The sequence below is a fragment of the Eretmochelys imbricata genome, chromosome 15 (genome assembly GCF_965152235.1).
Source record: "Eretmochelys imbricata isolate rEreImb1 chromosome 15, rEreImb1.hap1, whole genome shotgun sequence".
NCBI classification, from domain to species: Eukaryota; Metazoa; Chordata; order Testudines; family Cheloniidae; genus Eretmochelys; species Eretmochelys imbricata.
Genome location: NC_135586.1, coordinates 25,793,845 through 25,817,734, shown reverse-complemented (window position 1 = coordinate 25,817,734; position 23,890 = coordinate 25,793,845). Strand labels below are relative to the sequence as shown.

At 46.5% G+C, this 23,890-nt stretch overlaps 1 protein-coding gene across 4 annotated transcripts in view; it reads right to left on the bottom strand.

Annotated features, from left to right (window-relative positions):
* Positions 1 to 666: 666 nt before the first annotated feature.
* ABCB9 (ATP binding cassette subfamily B member 9) overlaps positions 667 to 23,890 on the bottom strand; it is a 34,073-nt gene continuing 10,849 nt past the window's right edge. For 2 of the 4 annotated variants that reach the window (XM_077835097.1, XM_077835096.1), the window contains 8 exons: positions 22,496 to 22,701; positions 19,863 to 20,060; positions 15,880 to 16,008; positions 13,452 to 13,640; positions 10,528 to 10,701; positions 8,532 to 8,691; positions 5,532 to 5,668; positions 667 to 2,436 (listed from right to left, as the gene is read on the bottom strand). In XM_077835097.1, coding sequence (XP_077691223.1) covers positions 2,137 to 2,436; positions 5,532 to 5,668; positions 8,532 to 8,691; positions 10,528 to 10,701; positions 13,452 to 13,640; positions 15,880 to 16,008; positions 19,863 to 20,060; positions 22,496 to 22,701 — 1,493 coding nt within the window. In that variant the 3' untranslated portion in view covers positions 667 to 2,136. Of the gene's footprint in view, positions 3,684 to 5,531; positions 5,669 to 8,531; positions 8,692 to 10,527; positions 10,702 to 13,451; positions 13,641 to 15,879; positions 16,009 to 19,862; positions 20,061 to 22,495; positions 22,702 to 23,890 lie in introns of all 4 variants that reach the window. The other 2 variants (XM_077835098.1, XM_077835099.1) reach the window with 2 other exon arrangements.

Sequence of the window (23,890 nt, the reverse complement as noted above, 5' to 3'; positions counted from 1 at the left end):
CATTAACCACATTTCTCAGACTTTGCAAAGGAGTAGAAATTTACTCCACTTTTAAGGATTATTGGCCACATTTTGGTCCTAGTTACATTGATGTAAATGCAGGGTTAACTCTTACCCCTTTCAGCTTCTACATGGGGTCCATACACTGTCACACCTATACAATAATCTTCTGCAATCAGGTATGTGCCTAGCTATTTACCTTTAACTATGGAAATGTCTGTAGAACGGTACAGATGACTCTCTAGAATGAGGCAGAATTTCACAAGCACAGGAAGATAAAACAAAAGATTGTACTAGGAATGACATCACCCTTGGGTTACCTTTGAATTCCAGGGCCCAGACTTTTATCACATTACAAAGGCTGGATACTAAAGATCGAGCTGGTCATGGGGCACATTGCGTTGTGAAATGATGAGATAATATCACACAGAAGGGCAGATATACTAACCAAATGAGACACAGAACAAAAACAAATCGTGAAGCTGGTTACACCTACTGTTAGGCTTCAGTACGACTAGCTGACGTTCAGCCTAACCTGATCCTTGTAGGTATTGCCTCATTCCCAGTGACAGGACTAGAAAGGTATGTGGTTGTATTCACAAGTTGGCTTGTTAAAAAAAAACTGCAACTTATCTGTGAATTAATCAAGCCTTGAGACATTGGGTATGAAGTTGAATGGCAGAGGTAGTACTTTATTTTTAAAGTATCCCCTTTGAGGACACTAAACAGTTTGTAAAACGTCACTTTAAAAATAAAAAACAACAACATTGCAAACAAGAAAGCTGCCGCAAAGTATTACAGAGCAGCAGCCAAACCCTGGAAAGTAATTAACTCGAGAGCTAAAGTGCTTGAGGTTATTAAACAACTGCGCAACCTGAATCAATCTTCCCTGTATGAGATACAATTAATGCTATTTTTAAAATCGCACCTTGCGGGCTGCATAAACGTTCCTGCCAGTCTTTATGGAGTGGTAGTAAGATTGGGCCAGCTCCACCAGTGTTGTATGCAGTTAGAAATGGTATTTTTCTTTCTGCCCTCCTACTAATAAATAAATAATTTAAAAAACCATCAAAGAACTAAATGTAGAATTCAGGCAGTCGGAGTTAGATTTCAAGGAATGCGGCTGTATGGATTTCTCATGCACTGACATTGCTAGCATAGCCCACAGCTGAATGGGGCCTGGGTAGGGTTTATAAAGTGCCATTATTTATATTTTACGCCTGGTTTTAGGTAATATTTCTCAACCCGGGCACTGAAATTGTGAATTTAAAAACAAGCACATTTTGAAATAAGACTGACTGGCTTTCAATGGACGATGGAGCCAGACAGAAACCAGGCTGGTGCCCATAGAAATAGAGCCATTTAAAAAAATTAACCAAGCTATGGTAAAACTTTACATCCTTTAAAAACAAAAAAATCACCAGACTCCATCAGCGATTCAGAAGGCAGGATCTGCCGGTGGGCCCCTGGCTCACTGCAATGAAGCTAATAAAAGCTCTGCATGGTAATGTTTTAGACAGGAGCCTGAACCTGCAGACACTCTGTGCAGAATTCTCATAGATTTGAATAAGAGTTTTGCACTTTGGGGCTGATCCAGCTTCCATTGAAGCCAATGGGAGTCTTTCCATTGACTTCACTGAGTATGGGATTGGCACCACAGAGTGACTGCAGGATCAAGATCTTACTTTATGTTCAATGTCTTCCTACCAATTCACAAAACTACCTCCTGAAGTTCCTTAAGGGGTTTCATTCTTCCCCTCCATGCATGTGTATAACACCCATTACAATTAACAGCAGTTAAACAGACATATCAGTGGGAGAACAGACCCCATCAACTGCCTTGGGAATTGCTGACTCTAAGAAAAGAAACCCAGTAGAAATACTGGGAACTGCTAAAGATCCAACTCCCCTTAATAAACTGGGCCCATTGTTTCCCTGTTTTACTAGTCTGCCTACTGGAAGCTTAGTATGCGTGACTAGTAAACAGGCCTTGTTCTACAGTAATGTGTTCAAGTCTGGACTACGGTGGACTCCTGTTTCAGCATCCCAACAAGGATCTTTCAAGGAATCCTTGGTGCTCTCTCACTTGTGAGCTACAGGATTGTAACCATCCTGTCTCAATCCAGAGAGAGCACGTCACACCCTGAACTCTTCATCCAGTCCTCCCGGCGGCTTCATCGAATCTCCACTGGCAGCAGCTAAGCTAGTCTCCAGATGACAGCCGTCCCCTGTGCCAGTTTCGAGCCCGAGGATCTGTCTCTGCACCAGCTTAGAATAAAGGCCGCCTTCTTCCATGAGCTCCTTGTGCGTTCCTTGCTGCACTACTCGGCCTTTGTCTAAAACAATGATGTTGTGTGCCCTCTCGACAGTGCTCAGCCTGTGGGCTATGACAAGCACAGTGTGGTTCTGCAAGTCACCATAAATTGCTTGCTGAATCTGTTTGGGGGCAGGGGGTGGGGAAGGGAAGAGATTAACATACAAACGTCATTGTTATCCATGGGGGCGGGGAGGTGTGTCTTTTATGACTCCTTACTAAGAAATCTGCAATAACAGGTTTATTCTCCTCGGGATACACATGGATCTATGAACAGGATATCCCATTAGTATTAATGGGAAATAAGCATGAATATCACTGTCTGGATGGACTACTTATCCCTAAGCACTCCCTCAAACCGCTCAAAATTCAACTCACAAATTCCATCCGTGCAATGCAGCAACTCCTGCTGCAGCCACTAACTGGTCTGGTGGGTCTAGAGATTACAGCCCTGATCCTGCAAGGTGAACTCTCATTAGGACTGGGCCCTGATAACATAGTGAGGCAGTTGGTGACTAGGTATGTGTCAAATGGACACACCTTCTACCTGCTCGGAAACAAAGATGGCTGTAGTCCCACAGCTGTCATCATTAATAAAGCATCTGGCTGTCAGCAGTACTAATCCTGAAATGCATTCATGTTACACAAATACAAACCTGTATTTCAGTTTGACTAGAGCCAGTGTCGGCCTTTTGTATATTTCAGTGGGACTTTCAGGCAGGCCCTTCCAAACGCCCAAGTCCCATCTGTTTGTGTGTGGACATAATGAACTCATACACATTTTTTAAGAATTAAATTTTTCCTCAGTAACCGGACTCAAAACTTCCCCTCCATCCCGCGGCTGTGGAGTGTAGCAGGTGCTGCACTCTGTCCTAGAGGAGGCGGCATTTCAATGGTCAGAAGTTTGTATAATTCCACGGGATAAATGTAAAGTATATTATATTAAACACCCTTCCACTGCCAGCTTCAACATTTATGAGTCAGTTTCTCTTAACCGTAGGGATCATGCTGTTTTGGGACCGGCACTGTAGACTACACATCTTGCTATAGTGCCTCATACTAAGTTACATCGTGTACTGAGATGATAGTGTACAAGTTCAAAATACAATGTGTCTGACTGTTCCTAACAATGTCCCAGGCTCCGTGTACTGCACAGTAGCATCATCATGAGATATGCCCTTAGGTCCTGCTGTGAGACTTCAGCTCCACAGTCTGACTCAGATGACTGCTACCGACTGAGTCATTCCAACATGAGGTATTCAAACCAGCTGCAGTCAACCATGGATCTCAAGTCCCCACGTTTTTGCTTTGAATTGTTCAGTAGATCTGCAGTCATATTACCTCCTCAAGCTGTGATGTCATCAGATCCCTGAAAGCAAAGCAAGTCTGGGGGAAAATCACTACAGTAACGTCGTCCCAGTTAACGTTTTTTCGTCGCTGATCTAGTAGAGAACATGCTCGTTTAAAGTTGCGCAATGCTCCCTTATAACGTTGTTTGGCAGCCACCTGCTTTGTCCACTGCTTGCAGGAGAAGCAGCCCATTGGAGCGAGCTGGTGGGAGCTTGGAACTAGGGTGGGCCGGCAGCCCCCCCAAGTTCCCTGTGCGGCTGCCCCCACAGCAGGCTATCAATTGCCAGGCAGTTCAGGTGTCCCTCCCCACATTGCCATGTGCTTCTCCCGCCCTCTGCCTTGGGGCTGCTCCCGGGAGCCTCCTGCTTGCTGTGCGGGGGAAGGGGGGGAAGAGGGGTGCTGATGTCAGGTTGTCCCCCTCCCCCCACTCCTGCACCCCATCTCCACAGAGCAGTGGGACACACACAGGACTCAGGATGGAGGGAGCTTGCTGGCAGCAGTTGCTGTCTCAACTTGCTGATCTACTTAAAAAGGCAGTGTACTTAGAGTGGGGGTAGCATATTTAAAGGGGCAATGCACCTCTCTCTCACATGCATGCACACACACACGGTGTGTGTCTCTGATACACATGGTGTGTGTGTGTGTGTGTGTGTGTGTGTGTCTCTCTCTCTCTCTCACACACACACACGGTATGTATCTCTCATACAAACACACATGCACCCCCCGGCACTTTGGAAAGTGGAGGGAGTGGTGGGCTCCAGTGGGATAGCATGGGTTCATCATCATGTTCAGTTTCCGCAGGGAATGTTTGCAGCCACTGCCATGCATCTATTGTGTCTCCTCCCTCCATTTGTGTGGTCTTGTAGAGTGTGAGGCTACATTAACAACGTGTTAACCCTTGGGGGCTCAGCCAAGTGCTAGTTAATCATTTAGCAGCACGGCATTCCCTGGGCAATATCCCACCCTCTAACTCCACCACCTCAACCAAGCTTCCCAATCATCATTGCTGTGTATAGTATTAAATTGTTTGTTTAAAACTTATACTCTGTGTGTGTGTGTGTGTGTGTGTATATAGTCTTTTGTCTGGTGAAAAAAATTTCCCTGGAACCTAGCCCCCCTATTTACATTAATTATTATGGGGAAATTGGATTTGCTTAACATCGTTTTGCTTAAAATCGCATTTTTCAGGAACAGAACTACAGCGTTAAGCGAGGCATTACTGTACTCAGATGGGAGATCTCTATGGAGAATGTAGCTGCTGCAGAAAGTGGTGCTGGCAATTCACCAATTTTCCTTCAAGATGGCGCCAAAGCCACATCCCAACACGGTGTTAGGGGGCGCTGTGGTACGAAGGTGCCATAAGAGACTAGACAAAGGCTTTGACTGCTCACTATCCCTGAAGGCTCCCTGGATACTTTTGGCAAGAGCGGAGAGGCTCATTCTGGTGTCCTGGCTACATTCCAGCTCAGGCAATTACATTCTGTCTTACTGCAATTTCACCAGGATACAGTTTTCTCCACTCCCTGTCCTAAGCTGTTGTGTAACCTTTCTGTGCATTGTTTAACTTCTTCCCTGGGCAAAGCGATTTGTATCTAACCTGAATTAGCCTTGGTATGTTACAGATGCCGGATCATTCCCTCTGTAATGGTTACAATGTTATGTTTGAAAGAAGATAAAGCGGAAATTAGTTTCTAATGCTCACCTGCTCATACAACAATTGCCAGATGTTAAGAAGGCAACACAGTATGTCCAGACTATGCAGGCCCACCATCTAGAAATTTCAGCTCAGGTCTCTGCCCATCTGTACCCCAAGTCCAGACTTTACTCCTATTTATTTCCTGGAATAAACTGAATTAGCCCTACTAACCGTGTGTTCACTCTCTGCATCCAGGGCACTTGTGGCTTCATCTAGGATTAGGATTGGGGGGGCTCGGATCAAAGCCCTTGCAATAGCCACTCTCTGCTTCTGGCCACCAGACAGCTGGGCTCCTTTTTCACCAGCTTCTGTTTGATGAAACGGGGGGGAAAAGTGAGACAAAAATCAAGATGTATCACTGGATTCAGATTTCTTTCAGTACACCCCCGTGAGGTAAGGCAGTGCGATTTTCCCTATGGGGAACTAAGCTGCAGAGAGATTCATAGATTCCAAGACCAGAAGGAACTACTGTGATCATCTAGTCTAAACTCCTGTATAACCCAGTTCAGAGAACTTCCCCAAAGTAACTCCTAGAGCAGATCTTTTAGTAAAACCATCCAATCTTGCTTAAAAATCATCATTGAAACAGAATCCACCATGACCCTTGAAAAACTGTTCCTATGGGGGGAGGGACAGCTCAGTGGTTTGAGCATTGGCTGCTAAAGCCAGGGTTGTGAGTTCTATCCTTGAGGGGGCCATTTAGGGATCTGCTGCAAAAATTGGGGATTGGTCCTGCTTTAAGTAGGGAGTTGGACTAGATGATCTCCTGAGGTCCCTTCTAACCCTGATATTCTATGATTCTAGGATACTCTAAGGTTAAGTGACTTGCCCAAGGTGACATAGGAAGTTGGTGGCAGAGCAGGGAATTGAACTGCAGTCTCTCAAGTGCTAGGCTAGTGCCCTAATGCACCTCATCTCTAAGCTGAAAGGACTGCATTAAGGGAACGGGGGGGTGGGGGGGGGCTCATTCAATCTCTATGGCCTGATCCTGTTCAGTCCTTGGGGCCTCTTCCCAGACCACAAACAGGGACACTAAGGATATGTCTACATGGTGAGTGGCAGTGAGTCCTCCAAGCCCAGGATGACAGACTCAGACTCACAGAGCTTGTGCTACCATACTAAAAATAATTGTGTTGATATTGCAGCTCCAGCTGGAGCTCAGGCTCTGAAACACATCCCTCTCCCTCAGCTTCAGAGCCCAGGCTCCAGCCTGAGGTGCAACCATGTTGCAGCTATTTTTGGTGCAGTAGCACAAGTCCCGTGAGCTCCAGTCTGTCGGCCCTGGCTTGGAGGCTCACTACCATGGACTGTGTAGCAGTACCCTTAGTGTCAATTGTTATGGGGGGTGGGGGTTAAATAGACACTAGAGCCCTGGAAACTGAACTGAGACCCACCACTCACGTAAACCACCAAACTGACAGATGGAGAATGAAGGGCCCAAGGTTCTTTGGCTGTTTTCCCTCCCTCACTTCCAGAATATATATTAAAATGCTTTGGATACAGATCAACTTTCCTTGTTCAATATTTTGTCTTTCTCCTACTCTGAAAACAGGAACCAAAAATATTTTGGTACAAGAAGAGAGGAGTGTTCTCGTCTCCCAGCAGCCATTCTAACTGTGCCCTCCTCTGAAATGCTGGTCTGGGTTTTTAAGGTCAATACTCCTCAATAAGGACCTGATCCCACTGAACTCAGTGGGAGTCTTTCAGGCCCTAAGTTACCAAAATAACCCTGTTCCCCTACAGTAGTAATACCCTTAAAAGAATGCTATAGCCTCTCTCTGCAGCAGTGGATCACCACTGTCAACCTGGCATTTTAGGGGATTGACAAATGCTACAGTGATTCCAAGAGTCTTGTTAGAATTATCATAGAATATCAGGGTTGGAAGGGACCTCAGGAGGTCATCAAGTCCAACCCCCTGCTCAAAGCAGGACTAATCCCCAATTTTTGCCCCAGATCCCTAAATGGCCCCCTCAAGGATTGAGCTTACAACTCTGGGTTTAGCAGGCCAGTGCTCAAACCACTTGTTCTTAGGATGAGAAATGCTACACGAGCCTGGAAGATCAACTATCCAAAACCTTCATTGACCAGTTCTTCAAAGGAAACCTCAGCACTGAAAGATAGTGCCAGTTATTGCTACTTCTGCACATTTACATATACTGTCAGTTACGTGCACTCTCTCCCTGGAGACCCATTCTGCAGATCTTCCAGTGAAGAGAGAAGGGAGGGGAAACTGAAACATTTTGGTTGCATTGTATAAGCCATTACTCTCATTGGTCCCAATGCAAAGTGCTTCTGTCACCAACACGTCAGCTCTTGTTCCTGCAGATTTATTGTCATTTTATTTTCTTGGTAAGTAGGAGCAGGTTGGTTTATGCCTCACTGCTTAGTTTTATTGCTATTGGGTTGTTAAGAGAATAAGCACACTGAAAAACTAAACGGGATAGAGGGTGTGTTCCATCCAGGACCTGGCACTGGATGAACTATGAGTTAGGGATCCAGAGCCCAATCCTGTTCCTGCGGAAAACTGACTTAAAGCCCCCCGTAGCCACATAACAGATATACCAGGGGCAACAATAGCACAGAGCTCCACATAAAGCCCAATCAGGTGCCACAGGCCTGACTTGGAGAGACCACCTCTGTGGGGAGAAGATAGTTCAGTCTCCGTAGCTCATTCAGTCCTTGTCCTCTCTGAGGAGCCTGTCAATAAGTGGGGGCGTGGGGGGGAGTGGGCAATTAGTGCTAACTCTGGTGAGGGTTTCTGTGATGTGGACACTTACCCAATAGGAAACTGGGCCTGAGACCAAACTAAGTTCACACACAGTAAGCCATGGAACATAAGAATGGCCACACTGGGTCAGACCAATGGTCCACCTAGCTCATAGCCTACCAACAGTGGGCGTTGCCAGATGCTTCAGTGGGAATGAACAGAACAGGGCAATTATTGAGTCATCCATCCTGTCGCCAGTCCCAATATCTGGTAGCCAGAGGCCATCTTGGCCAACAGCCATCAATTGCCAGTGAGTTTTGGTCACTGCTAACATGGGCTGAATTTAATCCCTTAATTTGAGAGGAGAGGCTCTGTATTTTACCACCAATCTCCAAGAACTGTTTTGGATATTTAAGTGTCATGCTTCTGCTGCAACTGGAGAAAACGAAATGGTCCGTACTACCTGTCTTGTAGCCATCTTGCAACTCTGTGATAAACGCATGGGCATTGGCCTTCTGAGCAGCTTGGACTACAGACTCGAACGAGACTGAAGTTAAACCGTATGAAATATTTTCCGCAATAGATCGAGCAAACAACACTGGCTCTTGGCTCACTAAAGAGATCTGCAGAAAGGAAGGGAAGAGGCAGTCAGAACCAAAACAGAACAGTCACCGTTTAATGACTACAGTCCTCTCGCAGATTATAATAATTGGTTCCAGTTGGTTTGTGAGTGTAGATGGCAGAGTTCCATCGTTAAACCTAGACCCAAAGTGCCTAAACCAGAGAGGATTTCAGCGAGGGCACTAATTACACTCTGTTGTAAGCTGCCCGTGTGAACAATGCAGCTGTGCCCTCAGAAGTAGCTCTTAGCTGACTCATGGAAGCTGCAGGGCATTAGTCAGCACTGGAAGCACATTTGGCCAGATGCACCTGGTATTTAAGTGTGGGGAAGTGATTATGCGCCACCTTCATATTGAACCAAGAAACGAAATTGACGAACCATAGGAGCCAAGGGTAATAACACCTGCTAGTGCTTTGTGGTTTCCGGTTTCCGCTCTGTTTGAAAGCACAGTTCTTGGAGAACAAAAGTGAATCTGGCCTGTTTATCTCAGGGTATTACCCTATTAAGAATTGCAGCAATGGGACAGAACCCTGCAGCTTTCACTAGTGATATTGTTGCGTTTTGGTTGTAACACTGCAAGCTCAGGGCTGCCATTTCTTGTAGTCCACCGGGCAGTAACACGAAACCAAACCCAGTGCTGGCAACATATGTCAGTCAGACTAGAGAGAGCCTCCTGCTTCATCTATCCAGTCACCACGGTTAGGCATTTTGAACACAGCATGGAGATCGCCATCGATGCTGGCTGCAGCAACAGCCTAGCAACCAACACATAAACTCATGTCCAAAACCATTTAAGTCAATAGAAGCATGAAGTCAGTATAAAGTGCTCCAGGCCTACAGAGCACAGTGCTCTGGTGGGGCGTCTGAGAATTAGACCATTCAGCCACACAGCAGTATTGGCTCTGCATCATTTTTCAATCCCCAAATTAGAAAGTTACAGAGCTGCCATTTTTGATTTCCTAAACAATGCCTTTTCCTTCCCATCCTGAAAGCAACCATTACAAACTGCAGAATGTAACCCCCTTTTGTAAACTCTCTTACATTTTAAAAATCAAATTTTCCAAATTCTCTCCCAGAAATTAACATGTAGAGCAACAGCAGATATTAAAAGCATATATAATAAAAAAATAACAGCCTTATTTGTGTTACTGACACCACGACATCAGGCTATTTAAAGGGAAAGGATTTAAAAAATTTACTAATATACTTTTCACCATTTATGCCACTAGTCGATTTCATTTTTGGTTTAGAGCCAGTTTCTAACCCCTTATGTTTTCAGGTTCTCATGAAGAAGCTTAATGTTGTATATTCTGGGTTGTAACCACTGCAGAAGAATTTTTATTTGTGTAAGAAAGGAAGCCTGTAGACTTCCAGCATCATCTTAGGCAAGTCACTTAACCTTTCTGTCTCCTGGCTTCACCGATGGGGATCATATACGTCACAGGGTGTTGGAAGATTTAACTAATTAATATTTGTAAAGTGCATGGATAGAAGGTGCTGTAGAAGTGCAAAGTATTAAAAAAAACCTGGTTTATACTAGAATTTTTAAAAACACCCTAACAAGCATGGACATGGTTCTACTGGTCTTAGACAGAACTAGTCAAAACAAGGACAATTTTTTGGTGAAATTTTTTTGGGGGGAAAAAGTGCATTTCTTCCTCCGCACGCCCCCATCAAAAAATTTTAACTAGCTCTAGTCTCAGACATTGAGGAAACATTTTAGAAAGACCTAAATTAAATGTTGGGCCCAAATTTGACCAGACAATATCCCCTGAATGATCTAAAACCCTTTGATCCATGGCAGAGTAGAGCTAGTAGGTTTATCAGTAACTCGTACCACTGAGTGCAGGTACTTGTGATCATACATGTGAATAGGCTGCCCGTCCAGCAGGACCTGCCCGTCTTGAAGAGGGTAGAAATTCTCCAGAATATTGACGCAGGAGCTCTTCCCACTGCCCGAAGGACCCACGAGCGCAGTCACTTTGCCAGGATAGAGGGTGAAGGACACATTCTGTAACGTAAGAGGTGAGTGAGTGATAGCCTGTGTACCCGGCTTTTTAAAGCATCCATGTGTCTGATCTGCAGAGAGTACACTAGAAAAGGCAGCTGAAACGGAGTGAAAACAGCGATCAGGGTTTTCTTTAGTGCTCATGTCCTACCACGGCTAGATTGGCTGCCTCCAGCTTCAACGCCAGGAGATGGGCATGTATGAGCTCCCACTAGATAATCTCCCAGTACTGTATCATCATCTTCTGCCTCACTCCTCCCCTCCCCCACAACAAGCAGATGGGCCCAACATCTTTTCTTCAGACTCACCTGTCCATAGAACAGGCAGGTCCAAAAACCAGGAGAGAGACTGCAGATTGCACCTCTTTCCTCTGCTACTCTGACCCAATTTAACTTGGGAATGGTCAGTGGCCCTCCTCCAGTCCCCAATGATTTGGTGGCCACATCATAAAAGGCACAACCACAACTGGCAACTTTGTTGGTCATCTCAATAGAGAAGCTAAGGGCTGAATGGGCTAGATCTGGAGGGTCAGGATTGAGGCACACTGGCACCAGGCAGCATGGGGACGCTTTCTCTGCTGTCCCTGTGCTATACCTGTTCTGTGGCTCAGTCTCAAAGGCTGTCAGTCCAGCAATGTCCTGGTACCCATCCTCTGATCTCACCCCTGCTCTTTTTGATTTAAGGGGCGGATCTTTTTCCAGAGCCCTCCCTACACCTACTGGAGGTCGAACAGGCCAACAGCTTTCACTAGCACGACACAAAACAGAACATGCCCGCAGTTTCACAAAACACCACCACTGCCAATGGGCAGCTCTACATAGCCTGCTCTCGGTTTCCCTCCAGTGTTATATCTATAAACACTTGGAATCTAGCTGATTCTCCGAGACCACACCATTACTCATATATCCCATGCATCTGAGATCAGTACCTGGTTCGCTGTCTGCCAAGCCTCCAGAGTTACCTAGAAACAACCCTTCTGTCTCAGTGTTAAACAGCTACAAAAGGCTTTCTAGTAAGTGAGCTCACAAATGGACTTTTCCAGCTATGCAAAATCATAGGCGTGAAAGATATGAAAAAACGGGGGGCGGGCAGGGGGGAAGGGAGGGAGAGAAGAGGGACGACAGTGAGGAATCATCTAGTAAGTCCTCTGGCAGCCAGTTACAAAGAGGTCTGTATGTTAAGATGTGCGAAGTAACAGAAGTCCAACTCAGCCTGTTACATAAAATTGTTTATGAAAGTCAGCCAAAGTTGAATATGCAGCGACTGGTACAAACTGGATGGTTTAGGTTCAGAGAACTGGGAGAAAGGGGTCAAAGTTCCTGGTAAAGTCACAGGTTGGCATGAGAACAAGCTGAAAGAGTCTAGAAATGGGAGGGAACGTTGACAGTTGAAATCCCCAAAATGTGTTTCAACTGGACTTTGTTTATCTAGGGGTCACTCAATGGGAGCGGGGGAAAGGGTGGGCTAGAAGGTGCGAGTTTCATCGTCATGGCTGCCACCTGTCTCCGGGGCCCCTGTGATCACCAGGCCTGCACTGTCCTGATCCTCAAGTCAGGCCAGAGAGGGAACCAAGGACACAGTCACTGCCACCAGCTTCAGCTGAACAATACATGGGGCGGGAGACGTGGGTTCCGGATCTTACCCACTCCTCATGTGTCCTTCCTCCCTTCCCACGTAATCTTTCCTCTTGCCTATCCTCTCCTTTGCCTTTTGTCTAATCAGAGTCTGGCTGAACCGGCCAAAACAACTCCACCTTTTGCACCGAGCCTGTGACCAGAAAGGCAGCTAGTAGCAATGCCTCAAACAGCCTGATACTGATAAAAGTTTGCCAGACCGTGAGTGGCTGAGAAGCAGGTGTGCTGGGCCTGTGTCCCTCCAGCAGCCAGTGAAAGTCAGCACCCGAGGGAGAAGCTGCATTTCCTGTCTTTGCTGTTCTTTTCTGTCCCTTTGTCTGTCTGCGGGTGTCTTATTTAGTCTTCGTAGAAACAGGACTGGACTCCAATAACAGCAGCAATAGCTCCAAGCCACTAAAACTAACCTCGTCTCTCTTCCCCATCAAGGACAGGTAATAACATCGGCAATATCCTCTGTCAAACAGGGGCTTCTCCTATACAAAAATCTTAATACAGGGCAAGTAAGGGAAAGGAAATAAGGGGAATTACTACAACGAAAGCCTTACTTAACACTTTGTATTTCAAAGGCTTTAACTGTTTTGTTTTCTTTCTTTTTCTGTGTCTTTAATAAAAGAACAACAACAATTTAATGGTGGTCATTACAATGGGAGTTGCCAGCAATAACGTGACTCAAGACCCTGGACCACAATTAGCTCTTTAATGTTGTAAGAGTGAACAAGGGTTTTATTAATATAAGTATCCCTTGTTAGGCCCTAAATGCCCTCTTTTCACCACACCGCCATGTGGAATGGTTTCCCACAATCTATTTCCCAGTATTTTGTCCAGTCTGGCTTGAAAGGTCTCCAAGGATGGGGCTTCCAACATTTCCCTTGGAGGTTTTTAAGGAGGAGTTAGACAAATGAGTTAGTCAGTGATGGTGTAGGTACGGCCCCAGTTTGGGGGGCTGGACTAGATGACCCCTTAAGGTCCCCTCCAGTCCTCCATTTCTATGATTCATTGATTATGCCACAGTCTGCAACTAGTTAGTAATTGACCTGCTGGAGAAATATTGCACTTAACCTATTCCTATAGTGCTGTGTATTCAGGAAGGGAATGCTGAACACGTGCCAAGACCCTCACCTGTAGGACCTGTGTTGCAGATCGGGTAGCATAGGAAAAAGTAACATTTCTGAACTCCACTTTACCCTCCACATGGTCTGGTGCCAGGGTTCCATCGTTCACCATCGTCGGCTTGCGATCTATAAACTCAAACACTTTCTCAGCAGCTCCTACTCCCTGCATTAATCCGCTGTAGACGGAACCAACAGACTAAATAGAAACACAAAACAGGCCTAGGTTACACATCTCCATGTGTCAGAGCTTAGTAGAGAGAGAAATAATGATCATTAAAATATATCACTCTCTTGTAAATGAAATAAACATGCACTACATGGTCATACATTGCAATAGAAAGACACTTCCCAGATGACAGGGCGGCAGCTAAGCCCAAACTCCCAGGGAATGACATGAACGTAGTACCGTATGCAGAGCCACAAAAGGGTGGGTCAGGTGTGAAAGGGTCTATCTCCCCTCCCACCAATACCTGACGTAGCTTTTCAGTGACCCCTCTCTGGCAGATGCTTGCAGCAGCACTGACTGCTGGTCTAACATACACTGTATACACCTGCGATTTCAGGATTTGGTCCAACATTCATTACACAGAAGCGTGCAATGGTGGAATGATGGTTATGGAGGTTGTAGAAGGTGTGCGTGTGACAGTGGAAGAAAAATGGAATGCAGGGAGGGGTCTCCCCGAAAACAAATCACCCAAACATGGATTGAAACCCTCCTGTCGTTTTCCATGCAACCAAGACAAGCAGTTCCCATAACACCCGGATTCTGCAGCAATCCTATGAATATGGGGCAACCCCTCCCGCCTCTGAAATGTATTTCATCAGCGCCCCAATGGGAACCCAAAGCCCACTCCCAAACCCAGGTCTACTATGCAGCAGACGGTGAGGTCAGTTAGAGTAAAACAACTCAGATACTCTTCAGCCTCCAGCACCAAGCCCAAAGTTTCAGAACAGACAGTGCAAGGAACAGGCATCCCATAAAGAGGAAAGCAGGCTGGAAGCAGCACTGGATCCTGCAGTCCTATGAACAGATGGCTACTGCCACATGTGCTGTTCTTCATTCCAGGGGAGGCTGGAGCACCTAGGTGATCGCACCAGGCTAGGAGGAAGTTTGGAGCTGATCATTTCTGCCTGGATTAGCTGAGCTAATGAGACAAGACAACAGCAGACTTGTGCAGGCTCGGCAATCCCAGGGCTCTCCCGGACAGAATCCCATCTCACTAACTCACTGCCAATTTAGCCGTTTATAACCAATTAAATAAAAGAATCCCACTAAGCTTTTAATGGGCCCTGAAATGTAACAAGCAGCCTCCAAACCCTTTCATCCTTCCTGCAGGAAAGCTTGCCCGGAAGACATCCAAGACTCTGTCCTTCAAGCAATGGACAGCTTTCCGCTCCACTTCCTGCAGCCGGCTGTCTCATCAGCAGATGAGTGACTTCTATTATTTTGAGAGAAGAATGTGGTTCTCCCCACCCCGCGCTGTTCGCTGAGCGAGGCTGCCTCCCCAGCTCATTGTCACACCGGGGGCAATCGGACCTGGAGGCAAAGTCCCACGTCTAATTCGAAGGACGTCCTGCAGGAGCTAGTGCCAGCTGGTACGGTGGCAGAAGAGGCCAGGAAACTCGTAGGAATAACAAAAGCAACCAGAGGCAAATCCTCAGCTGGCGTAAAATGGCACAGCCTCATTGGAGTCTTTGGAGCTGATTCACACCAGCTAAGGACCCGGCACTCAGCGTCATCTAGGGCCTGATTCTCTTGTGTTATTACTCGATGTGAGTCATACCCAAATCTGGCCCTTCCAAATCGAAAGAGCTTTTTAAGGAGACAAGAGTGACCATGAACCTACCCGCTTTCAGAACTAAATGCAAAACTAATTTCTATTTACAGCTATGTCTACACTACCGCAGTAAGTCGACTTACGCTATGCAACTCCAGCTACGTGAATAATGTAGCTGGAGTTGACGTATCTTAGGTCGAGTTCCCATGGGGTCTATACCACAGGAGGTCAATGGAAGAAACTCTCCTGTCAACTTACCTTACTCTTCTCCTCGGGGGTAGAGTACAGGGGTCGACTGGAGAGCGATCTGCTGGCGATTTGGCGGGTCTTCACTAGACCTGCTAAATCGACCGCTGGTGGATTGATCTCAGAGCGTTGATCCTGACTGTAGTGTAGACATAGCCTACATAACTTTCCTATAACACCCCTCCACACACAGCAAAACCCTATACTCTGAACCAGCTATTACTCCTATCAGGAGCGGAGGAGGAGAAATAAAGAGTGATTGTCATTGTTTCCATTTTTAAATACCTGGGAGGTGATAAAATACTATGACGATGGTGACCTAGAGAAAAACAAAACACTTCTACTTCCCCTTCCACAGCTATCTAGCCTGGGATGTGAAAAAAACCTGGTGCATGGATAAACCACACTCACCTCCATGCAATCTCCCAAGACAAATTCATAGATAATAAAAGATATCAGGTTTCCGCTGGTCATTTGCCCAGAGATCACCAGATGGCCACCATAGTAAAGGATACTGACTTGCACCACAAGAAGAGTCAGCTGAAATCAAGCACAGACACATAAACAGACAACGCTGGTTGTTTCTCGGGCTCATGTTTATTCATTCACACAGCTATCCAGAATTCACCAGTGTAAGCTTTATTACTGGAGTGTCCCAACGGGGTGCTTGAGGTTGTGCAATAGATTGTAAACTCAAAGAAGGGACACTGATGTTGGAGGAACAAAATAGTTTAGAAGCCCAGGTTGATCTATGGGATTTCTGACTCATCTCTTTCATTAAGATTCATGGAAGATGTGTTTAATCCCCCTGTGCTACTCTGAAAGGCTCAACCATAAAGCATCTGATGCTCAGGAGATGGTCAGAGCAGTGGAAATTAAGTCTGATTTAAAAAGAGATCTGAACTAGAGGAGGGTTGAGAACTAGGGGGTCACCAAATGAAATTAATAGGTAGCAGGTTTAAAACAAACAAAAGGAAGTATTTATTCACACAACGCACAGTCAGTCTGTGGAACTCTTTGCCAGAGGATGTTGTGAAGGCCAAGACTATAAACAGGTTCAAAAAAGAACTAGATAAATTCATGGAGGATAGGTCCATCAATGGCTATTAGCCAGGATGGGCAGGGATGGTGTCCTTAGCCTTGTTTTGCCAGAAGCTGGGAATGGGCTACAGGGGATGGATCACTTGACGATTACCTGTTCTGTTCATTCCCTCTAGGGCACCTGGAATTGGCCACTGTCGGAAGAGAGGATGTGGGGCTAGATGGACCTTTGGTCTGACCCAGTATGGCTGTTCTTATGCAGTTTGTCTTTGGATTATGTTAGACTTCAGGGTGGGGGTTGAATCAGTGCCAGGGTTTGGATTGGACAGCCCCAAAATCTCAAGATACCATAATGGATACTGTCAGCAGGGCCTTTCTGATATAGGATCCAACCCAGAAGCGGGATTCAGATCTGGGAATTCAAAGCCAAATGCTCTGCTCATCTCTTGAAACATGAAGGGTTTGGGATTTGGGATTCTGGGCTGCCTCTAATTCGATCTGAAATGTACTGCAAGGGGCAAGGAGAGATGAACCATGCTGCAGGACTGTGGTGTTATGTCAGATATTGCGAAAAACATGTAACATCTAAACAATTGATTTGTATGGAAAATTAAAACGGGATGAACTGAGTTTAGGGATGAATATATGCAAGAGAGCGTGGGCTAAAGAGATATGCCTGAAGCATAACTTTCAGATCCCAGTCCAAACTTCCTCAAGGATCATGGGCATTTGAAGGGGTACTCTTCTTTAATTCGGTAGCATGTTTCCTCAAGCAACGGGCTGTAATTAAAAGCTCTGATTCTGAAAAGCCCCAAGCAATGGAAGGAAGCATGATCTTGTAGTGAAAACACTGTCCGAGGACTCAGGAGATCCAAGTTCAGTTCCTGTCTCTGCCATAGACTCCCTGTGTGACCATGGGCAACTCCCTTCAATCTCCCTGTGACTCGGTCTCCAGTCTTTTGCTTATCTCTTTATACCACCCTTTGTCTTGTCTATTGAGATTGCAAACTCTCACTCAGTGAGTGGCCAGTGCCAACTACAATTCAACCTTGATCCCAGCTGGGACCTCTAGGCACTGCTGGGATACTAATTCAACAACAAGAAATAACAGTTTACAGATCCCATTAACCTCCCTGGGAGCTGCAGTGGTTCAGCACCTCTCTGTCCCCAAGTTAGTGCAGAAGTGTATAAATCACAGAAGTGTAGGACTAGAAGGGACCTCAAGAAGTCTAGTCCAGTCCCCTGCACTCAAGGCAGGACTATGTAATAACAAGACCAAAAACAAATTGGTTTGTCTCTAAGGTGCCACTAGTACGCCTTTTCTTTTTAAGACCGAAACAATTAAAACAAAGAACTGAACTAAACTAAACATGACTCGCCTTAGAACGGGTTTCCCTGAGCAGATGAAATGTCCCATTTGGGACTAAAAGGGAACATTTTATCAGAGTTTTCACCTAGCCAAAAATGCTAGCTTTCCACTTCAAACTGAAGATGCCAGGAGAAGCCCATTTTCGCTATGCCCCTGGTAGGCAAAGCTGTTATTAACATTACTGGCATCCAAGCAGAGGAAGCCCTACGACCAGAAATCTGCCTGCATGTGGTTAAAGAATAAATAAATACATAAAAACCACTTAGGAGCATAGGCAGGGTCAGCAGTAGTTTACATTAAGGGGACAGATGAGAGGATGGAGTATATGGAAATTAACGAGTAACACACTAGTACCCCATGTGCCCCTGGTTCCACCCTGCAGCTGTTCGTTTCAAGGGTACTTAAGGTCAACCCTGAAATCCAGAAAGTACATGTGAAGTTCAGAGCAAACATTGGCACTGAAATGTACATGGAGCTCTGGCCTGGGGCCTAATATGCTAGACTGAGTTATAAATCACAATGGAATTACTTAAGTGTATTTCAGTGATGAATCCTGGTCATGTGCCACCTGAGGCATGTTGCGCGTCTGCTAAGAAGTGCTGCCTTAAAGCCTGATCCAACTCTTACTTGATGTCAAAGGAGTTTTTCCACTGACTTCAGTGGGAGTTGGATCAGACCCTTGAAAGAGAACTGAAAAATAGAAGTGCTTTGCATTTATATAGCACTCGTCAGTCCAGGTTCTCAGGGGGGCAAGGCTCAATGATTTGCCCAAAGTCACATGAGTTAGTAGCAGAGTGTGGAATATGGAACACAGGAAACCTGACTCATCTACTCTTCCAGTGGCTAAGAGGTAAGAGTTAGCCAGTGAAAGCGGTCGACTACAAAGCCACGAATAAATCCATTCTACAAGCCAAACATAATGAAAACAAATTCCTCCTTTATTCATCTGCCAAGATGGAGTTCAGGGCTCTGCACTTCCCTGAGAAAGAGGTTGTTAGAGCTGTGCTAAATTTGTCAGTTTCAGTTTGGACAGGTCTTCTCAATTTCCTGAGCCACCACAGGTCCATGCTGGGAGCTTTGCTTTGGACGATCCCAAAAACTCAAATTCAAAATGGTCTAGTCCTAGTTTTGCATCCAAACTATGAGAAACCACAAATCTTGCAGGACTTTGGTAGAATGCCATGAGTCACCCCAGAGTTGGCTCACCAGATTCACAAACCTTTCAACAAAGGAAATTTAGTGGAACCAGGTCATTTGTGTGTGAAGATTTTGCACTACTTTGGTTACCAGTAGAAGCCCTGAAATCTAGGCTTGACTGGCAACAAAGTGCCTTTCAAAAAAGCAACTACACTGAAAACGGTTTTGTCAGTTTCTGAGCAGCAGATCGAATCTCATAAACATTGTTTTATAGTTTGGGATACCAAAAACTAGCTGGCCTAAGAACGTAATGCAGTAACGTGTGCACAAAGTGCTTCCAATGCCCTTGACTGATCTTAATTAGAGTGCTGCTTACTGCAGGAAACTGCTTGTTGGATGACACTATTCAAAATCCTTAACAGAAATGTATCTTTGTTTGGAGAAAGAAAAGGAGGACTTGTGGCACCTTAGAGACTAACCAATTTATTTGAGCATGAGCTTTCGTGAGCTACAGCTCACTTCATCGGATGCATTCCGTGGAAACTGCAGCAGACTAAAGCTCATGCTCAAATAAATTGGTTAGTCTCTAAGGTGCCACAAGTACTCCTTTTCTTTTTGCGAATACAGACTAACACGGCTGTTACTCTGAAACCTGCCATAAAGAATAGGGGATTGTGAGCAGACCTTAACATTTGTGTCTTTTGTTAACACCCCGACCCCAAACTTTTATGTACAATATATTACAAAGTTCATACAGCAGAGAATAAGCAGTATCAGAACATAACCCCTCCCTGCCCTCAGAATCATCACCGTGAGAACAGGTGGCTAATAGAAACAAGGCACATACCCCACTGGACCACACATAGTACGTATAGGCCAGGGCTTCCTTTTTGTTCAGTTTGTACACTTGCCGCAGTTTTTCCCAATAGACATTTGCTTCCATGTCCTCACTTGCAAAGCTGCGCACAGTCTTCATGGCCGAAATGGTTTCTTCTGCTGTGTTGTTGGCCTTCGCCAAAGCATCCTGAACCTCCTTGGAGAGCTTCTGCAGTGAACAAAGGACAGGCGGGAAGGGAAAGCAGGACTGTATTTACCAGAGGGCGCTATTGTTCCATTTCATCGTGCTCCCCCACAGAGGACATACCGCACACCCGATGGAAAGGGATTTAGAGACCATTGCTCATTTCACTGTCCCTTTGTCCCTGGACTGGTATGCCAGCCTAGAGCAGTGCTTCTCAAGCTATCTGATGTGGGGGACCGGCATATTTTTTTTCCTAATGTGTCTGTGTGCAGACCAGCAGCCAATGGCTCACGGACTGGCACCGGTCCGTGGACCACCACTTTGAGTAGCACTGGCCTAGAGGACTGAATCCCGTAGAGGGGTTGTGGGAGGACAGGACTGAGAACCGGAGTCCTGACACTTGGTCTGACAGACTCCTTCAGTGGCTCTGGGCCAATCATTATTATTCTTTGTGTATGATGATAGCATTTAGAGCTCAAAGTCAAGACCCGGGCCCATTGTGCTAGGCACTGTATGTATGTACACCCACACACACAGAGTAAAAGAGAGTTCCTATCCCAAAGAGCTTACCGTGTAAATAGAGAAGACAGACAAAAGGAGGAGACAGGATGTGCTATTATCCCCATGTTACAGATGAGGAACTGAAGCACTGAGAGACAAAGTGACTTTTCCAAAGTCGCACAGGAAGTCTGCGGCAGAGCCAGGAAATGAACACAAGTCCCTGTACTGCTGGGATCTCTAAGCACATTGGGACAGCCAGCAGGTGCCTGTGACAGAAGCCACAAAGGGGTTCACCAGGTCAGAACCTAGGACTGGGGGGTCACAATCTGGTGTCTGTGCATATGCACACTCTGAGCAAGCAATGGCAACATGCAAACTTCCCCCACTTGCCAATTACACACTCCTAGCAAGAACAAGCCTGGGGAGAGGGCGGAGAATCTGTACAGGGGAACCACAGCTGGCCAGAATCCAGGCACAGCGCCTCTGCTTTTACAGCATGCCAGCATGTGCGTGTCACGTGGGCGGCACTATGCACACAGGCAGGATTTGCCCCATGGCACTGAGGTTGAGAGCGAGAAAGCTCTAAAAGCACAGCCCACAGCCCACGGGCTGTACGGATTCACGTGCTCCACCCAACGGAGGAGCGGGCATGTCACTTCAGAGAGAGCAGTGCAATATGAGGGAGGCTCCTCGTGAGCAATGAGACTCAGCCAGGTGCGCACAGGCCCCAACTGGTATTACAGGTTCTGACAATGGAGCTGGCAGAGCTGTAGATTCAGAGGAGAAGCTGTATTAGATCACCCCAGCCCCCCCCTTGGGGACCAGGGCAGGATTCCTCCCTGCTGTACATTTTCTGTGGTTTTGTCCTTTTTCTAAAAGTCCCAAGCAATGGGGATTCCACAGACTAACAGAGCTCACATTGGCACTAAAGAGGGATAGGAATAGAGAAAGCAAAGGTCACATAGTACTGTGTATTGCACACACACATATGGGGGCGGGGGAGAGAATGAATTAGACAGACAGACAGACAGACACCTTTCCCCGTAAAGAACACGTTCCTTTGATATCCCCATGATCATGTTACTAGAGAGCCTGTAACTCCCTTAGATTGGCTAACAGAGAAATCCAGCATGAAGACAGAAGGTCTTTTGAATACTGAGCAAATACTGTTCGTTTAAGCTTACAAAAGTGACTCATTACAGAAAGTGGAGGGTGAGGGCCAGCCACAATTAGACTGATGGATCAGGGGGCTGTTAACAGCTAAAGCTCATGGTGGGGGATTTGTATTAACTGCTAGTTCTAGCCCACTCTTTCCACGTCAGCAGCAAATGAAGGGAAAGACCGCTGGCCTGGTTACACTCCCTGTCTTGGTGGACCTGCAGAACTGATTACTGGCCACTTCAGGCAGAAAGGAGAGAGGAACAGGGAACAGAGATTGGGAACTGGCCGGGGGAAAGCTTGTGGTGCAACAGTACCCTAAAGAAGTCCTCACCACTTACTTTGGAACCCACAGTATTCTAGATGATCACTCTGGGTGCTCAAGAGCTACAGCCAATGTTGCTCTCTGGACAGCCAGCAGGGGGCAGTACAACAGCACAGATTGCACCCTCCCCTGCTCATATACAGAGTCCCTGATGTATCTGGCATCCTTCCCTGAATGCCACTGAGCCATCCTGACTCCTCGGAGCCAAAGCAGGTCTTAGGCACAAGCAAACCAAAGGAGTGTTTGGGTCCTGTGCTGCCACCACAACTCACAGGCTGGCCTGATCTCTTCCCATGGCAGCAGGACTCGAGGGGAGACAGTTCACTCACCGCTCACCCCCAAACTCCGTGAGAAGCAGCCCACAGCTAGATCCCAGCCTTGCTCTGAGAGGTCACTTGGCCCACGGAAGTGCCCTGCTTTGTGGGGGAGATAGAGGGACTCGGCCTAAATTAAAGACGCAAGCAATCTGCCTTACCTTGTAATATTTCCCGTAGAGGTCAGACACCAGCATGATGATGGGGAAGCCCATGAAGGTCACCAGAGAGAGCTGCCAGGAAAGGCTGAACATGAAGACAATCACGCCCGTCGCCTTCACCACATTGCGCAGGAAGATGTTAATGTTCTGGGAAACTAGGTTGCTCACAATCGTTGTGTCCGAGGTCAGCCGGGAGATGATGTCCCCTGCAAGGCAAAGGGGAGTGGGGAAGAGCTCCGATCCATCAGTGCTTCAGGAATCACAGCCCCCACCGCCATACCAGCACAGGCAGGTAGTGATTGCACGTGCCATGAGCCAAACTGGAGGGTCATGGGGAAGCAAGAATGAAATGTACACAGATCAGGGGCTAAGGGGATGCAGCCATTCATGGATGGGTCATAGAACCTTTCAGATCTAGGCTCCCAGTTCAAATCCAACCCACGTCAGGAGTGACTGGAAGCTGTTACCACTCGCTGGCAGTTCAGTGGGGGGCGTGAAATGAGTTTGGCAGGTCTCAGTCAAGGTGAGAACACCACAAAATCTACTACCACAATCAGGATCCTTGCTGGCAATCTCAGCAGAGCCCAAGTACTGAATGGGCCATGTCGACAGAACCACCCTCACATCCCGCAAGCCAGGGCCGAGGCACATTGCTAGGTACAGGTGTACGTAGGATGCGTGCCAGCTGCTAAACATACCTACAGTTCTAATCCAGCTCAGGTCAGTAGCAACCTAAAGTTTTAACCCTTTGACAGCTATTTGGAGGCTTTCATGAAGCGAGCTAGTGGGCTCAGTCCAGTCAACAGCTGACATAGAACCATAGTCACAGCTGGAGAGCCCTGCTGGCATTCCCAGCTAAGAGATCAAGACTGAAAAGCTTGTGAAGTCCCCTCTCCCCACCTAGACATGGTTCTGCCAGGCCAGGGTTGAGGCACATGTAGGGTAGAGTGGTCAGAGGGAAGTCTGGGTAACACACTGGTTAAGTGAGTTGTATCTCCTTCAGCTGGCTAGTCCAGAGGGTAAGAGACTGATACCAGCTAATGGGGTTGCTCCTTCATCTCAAATGGTGGAGGCCTGTGAATTGGTGCTGCTGATCCTGGGTTCTGTCCCTACTGATCACCCATGTGACCCTTGCACTGCCCATGTTGTACCCATTATATGGATAAACTGGGGACTCTGATTTCCAGCAGGAGCAACCAAGCACCTCCGTTCACTTTAGATTGCAGGATTTATACAGATTTCCCTTAGGCTGTGATCTGACAGACACTGTTAGTAGGTACTTGGAAATCAGCGCGTTAGTGTTGCAGGTCAATCACTTACTCAAATGGTATTCTCATATCTTGAGACACAGAGGGAATGTGGCGTCCCAAGCACACTTGCCTCCCAGAGACCATC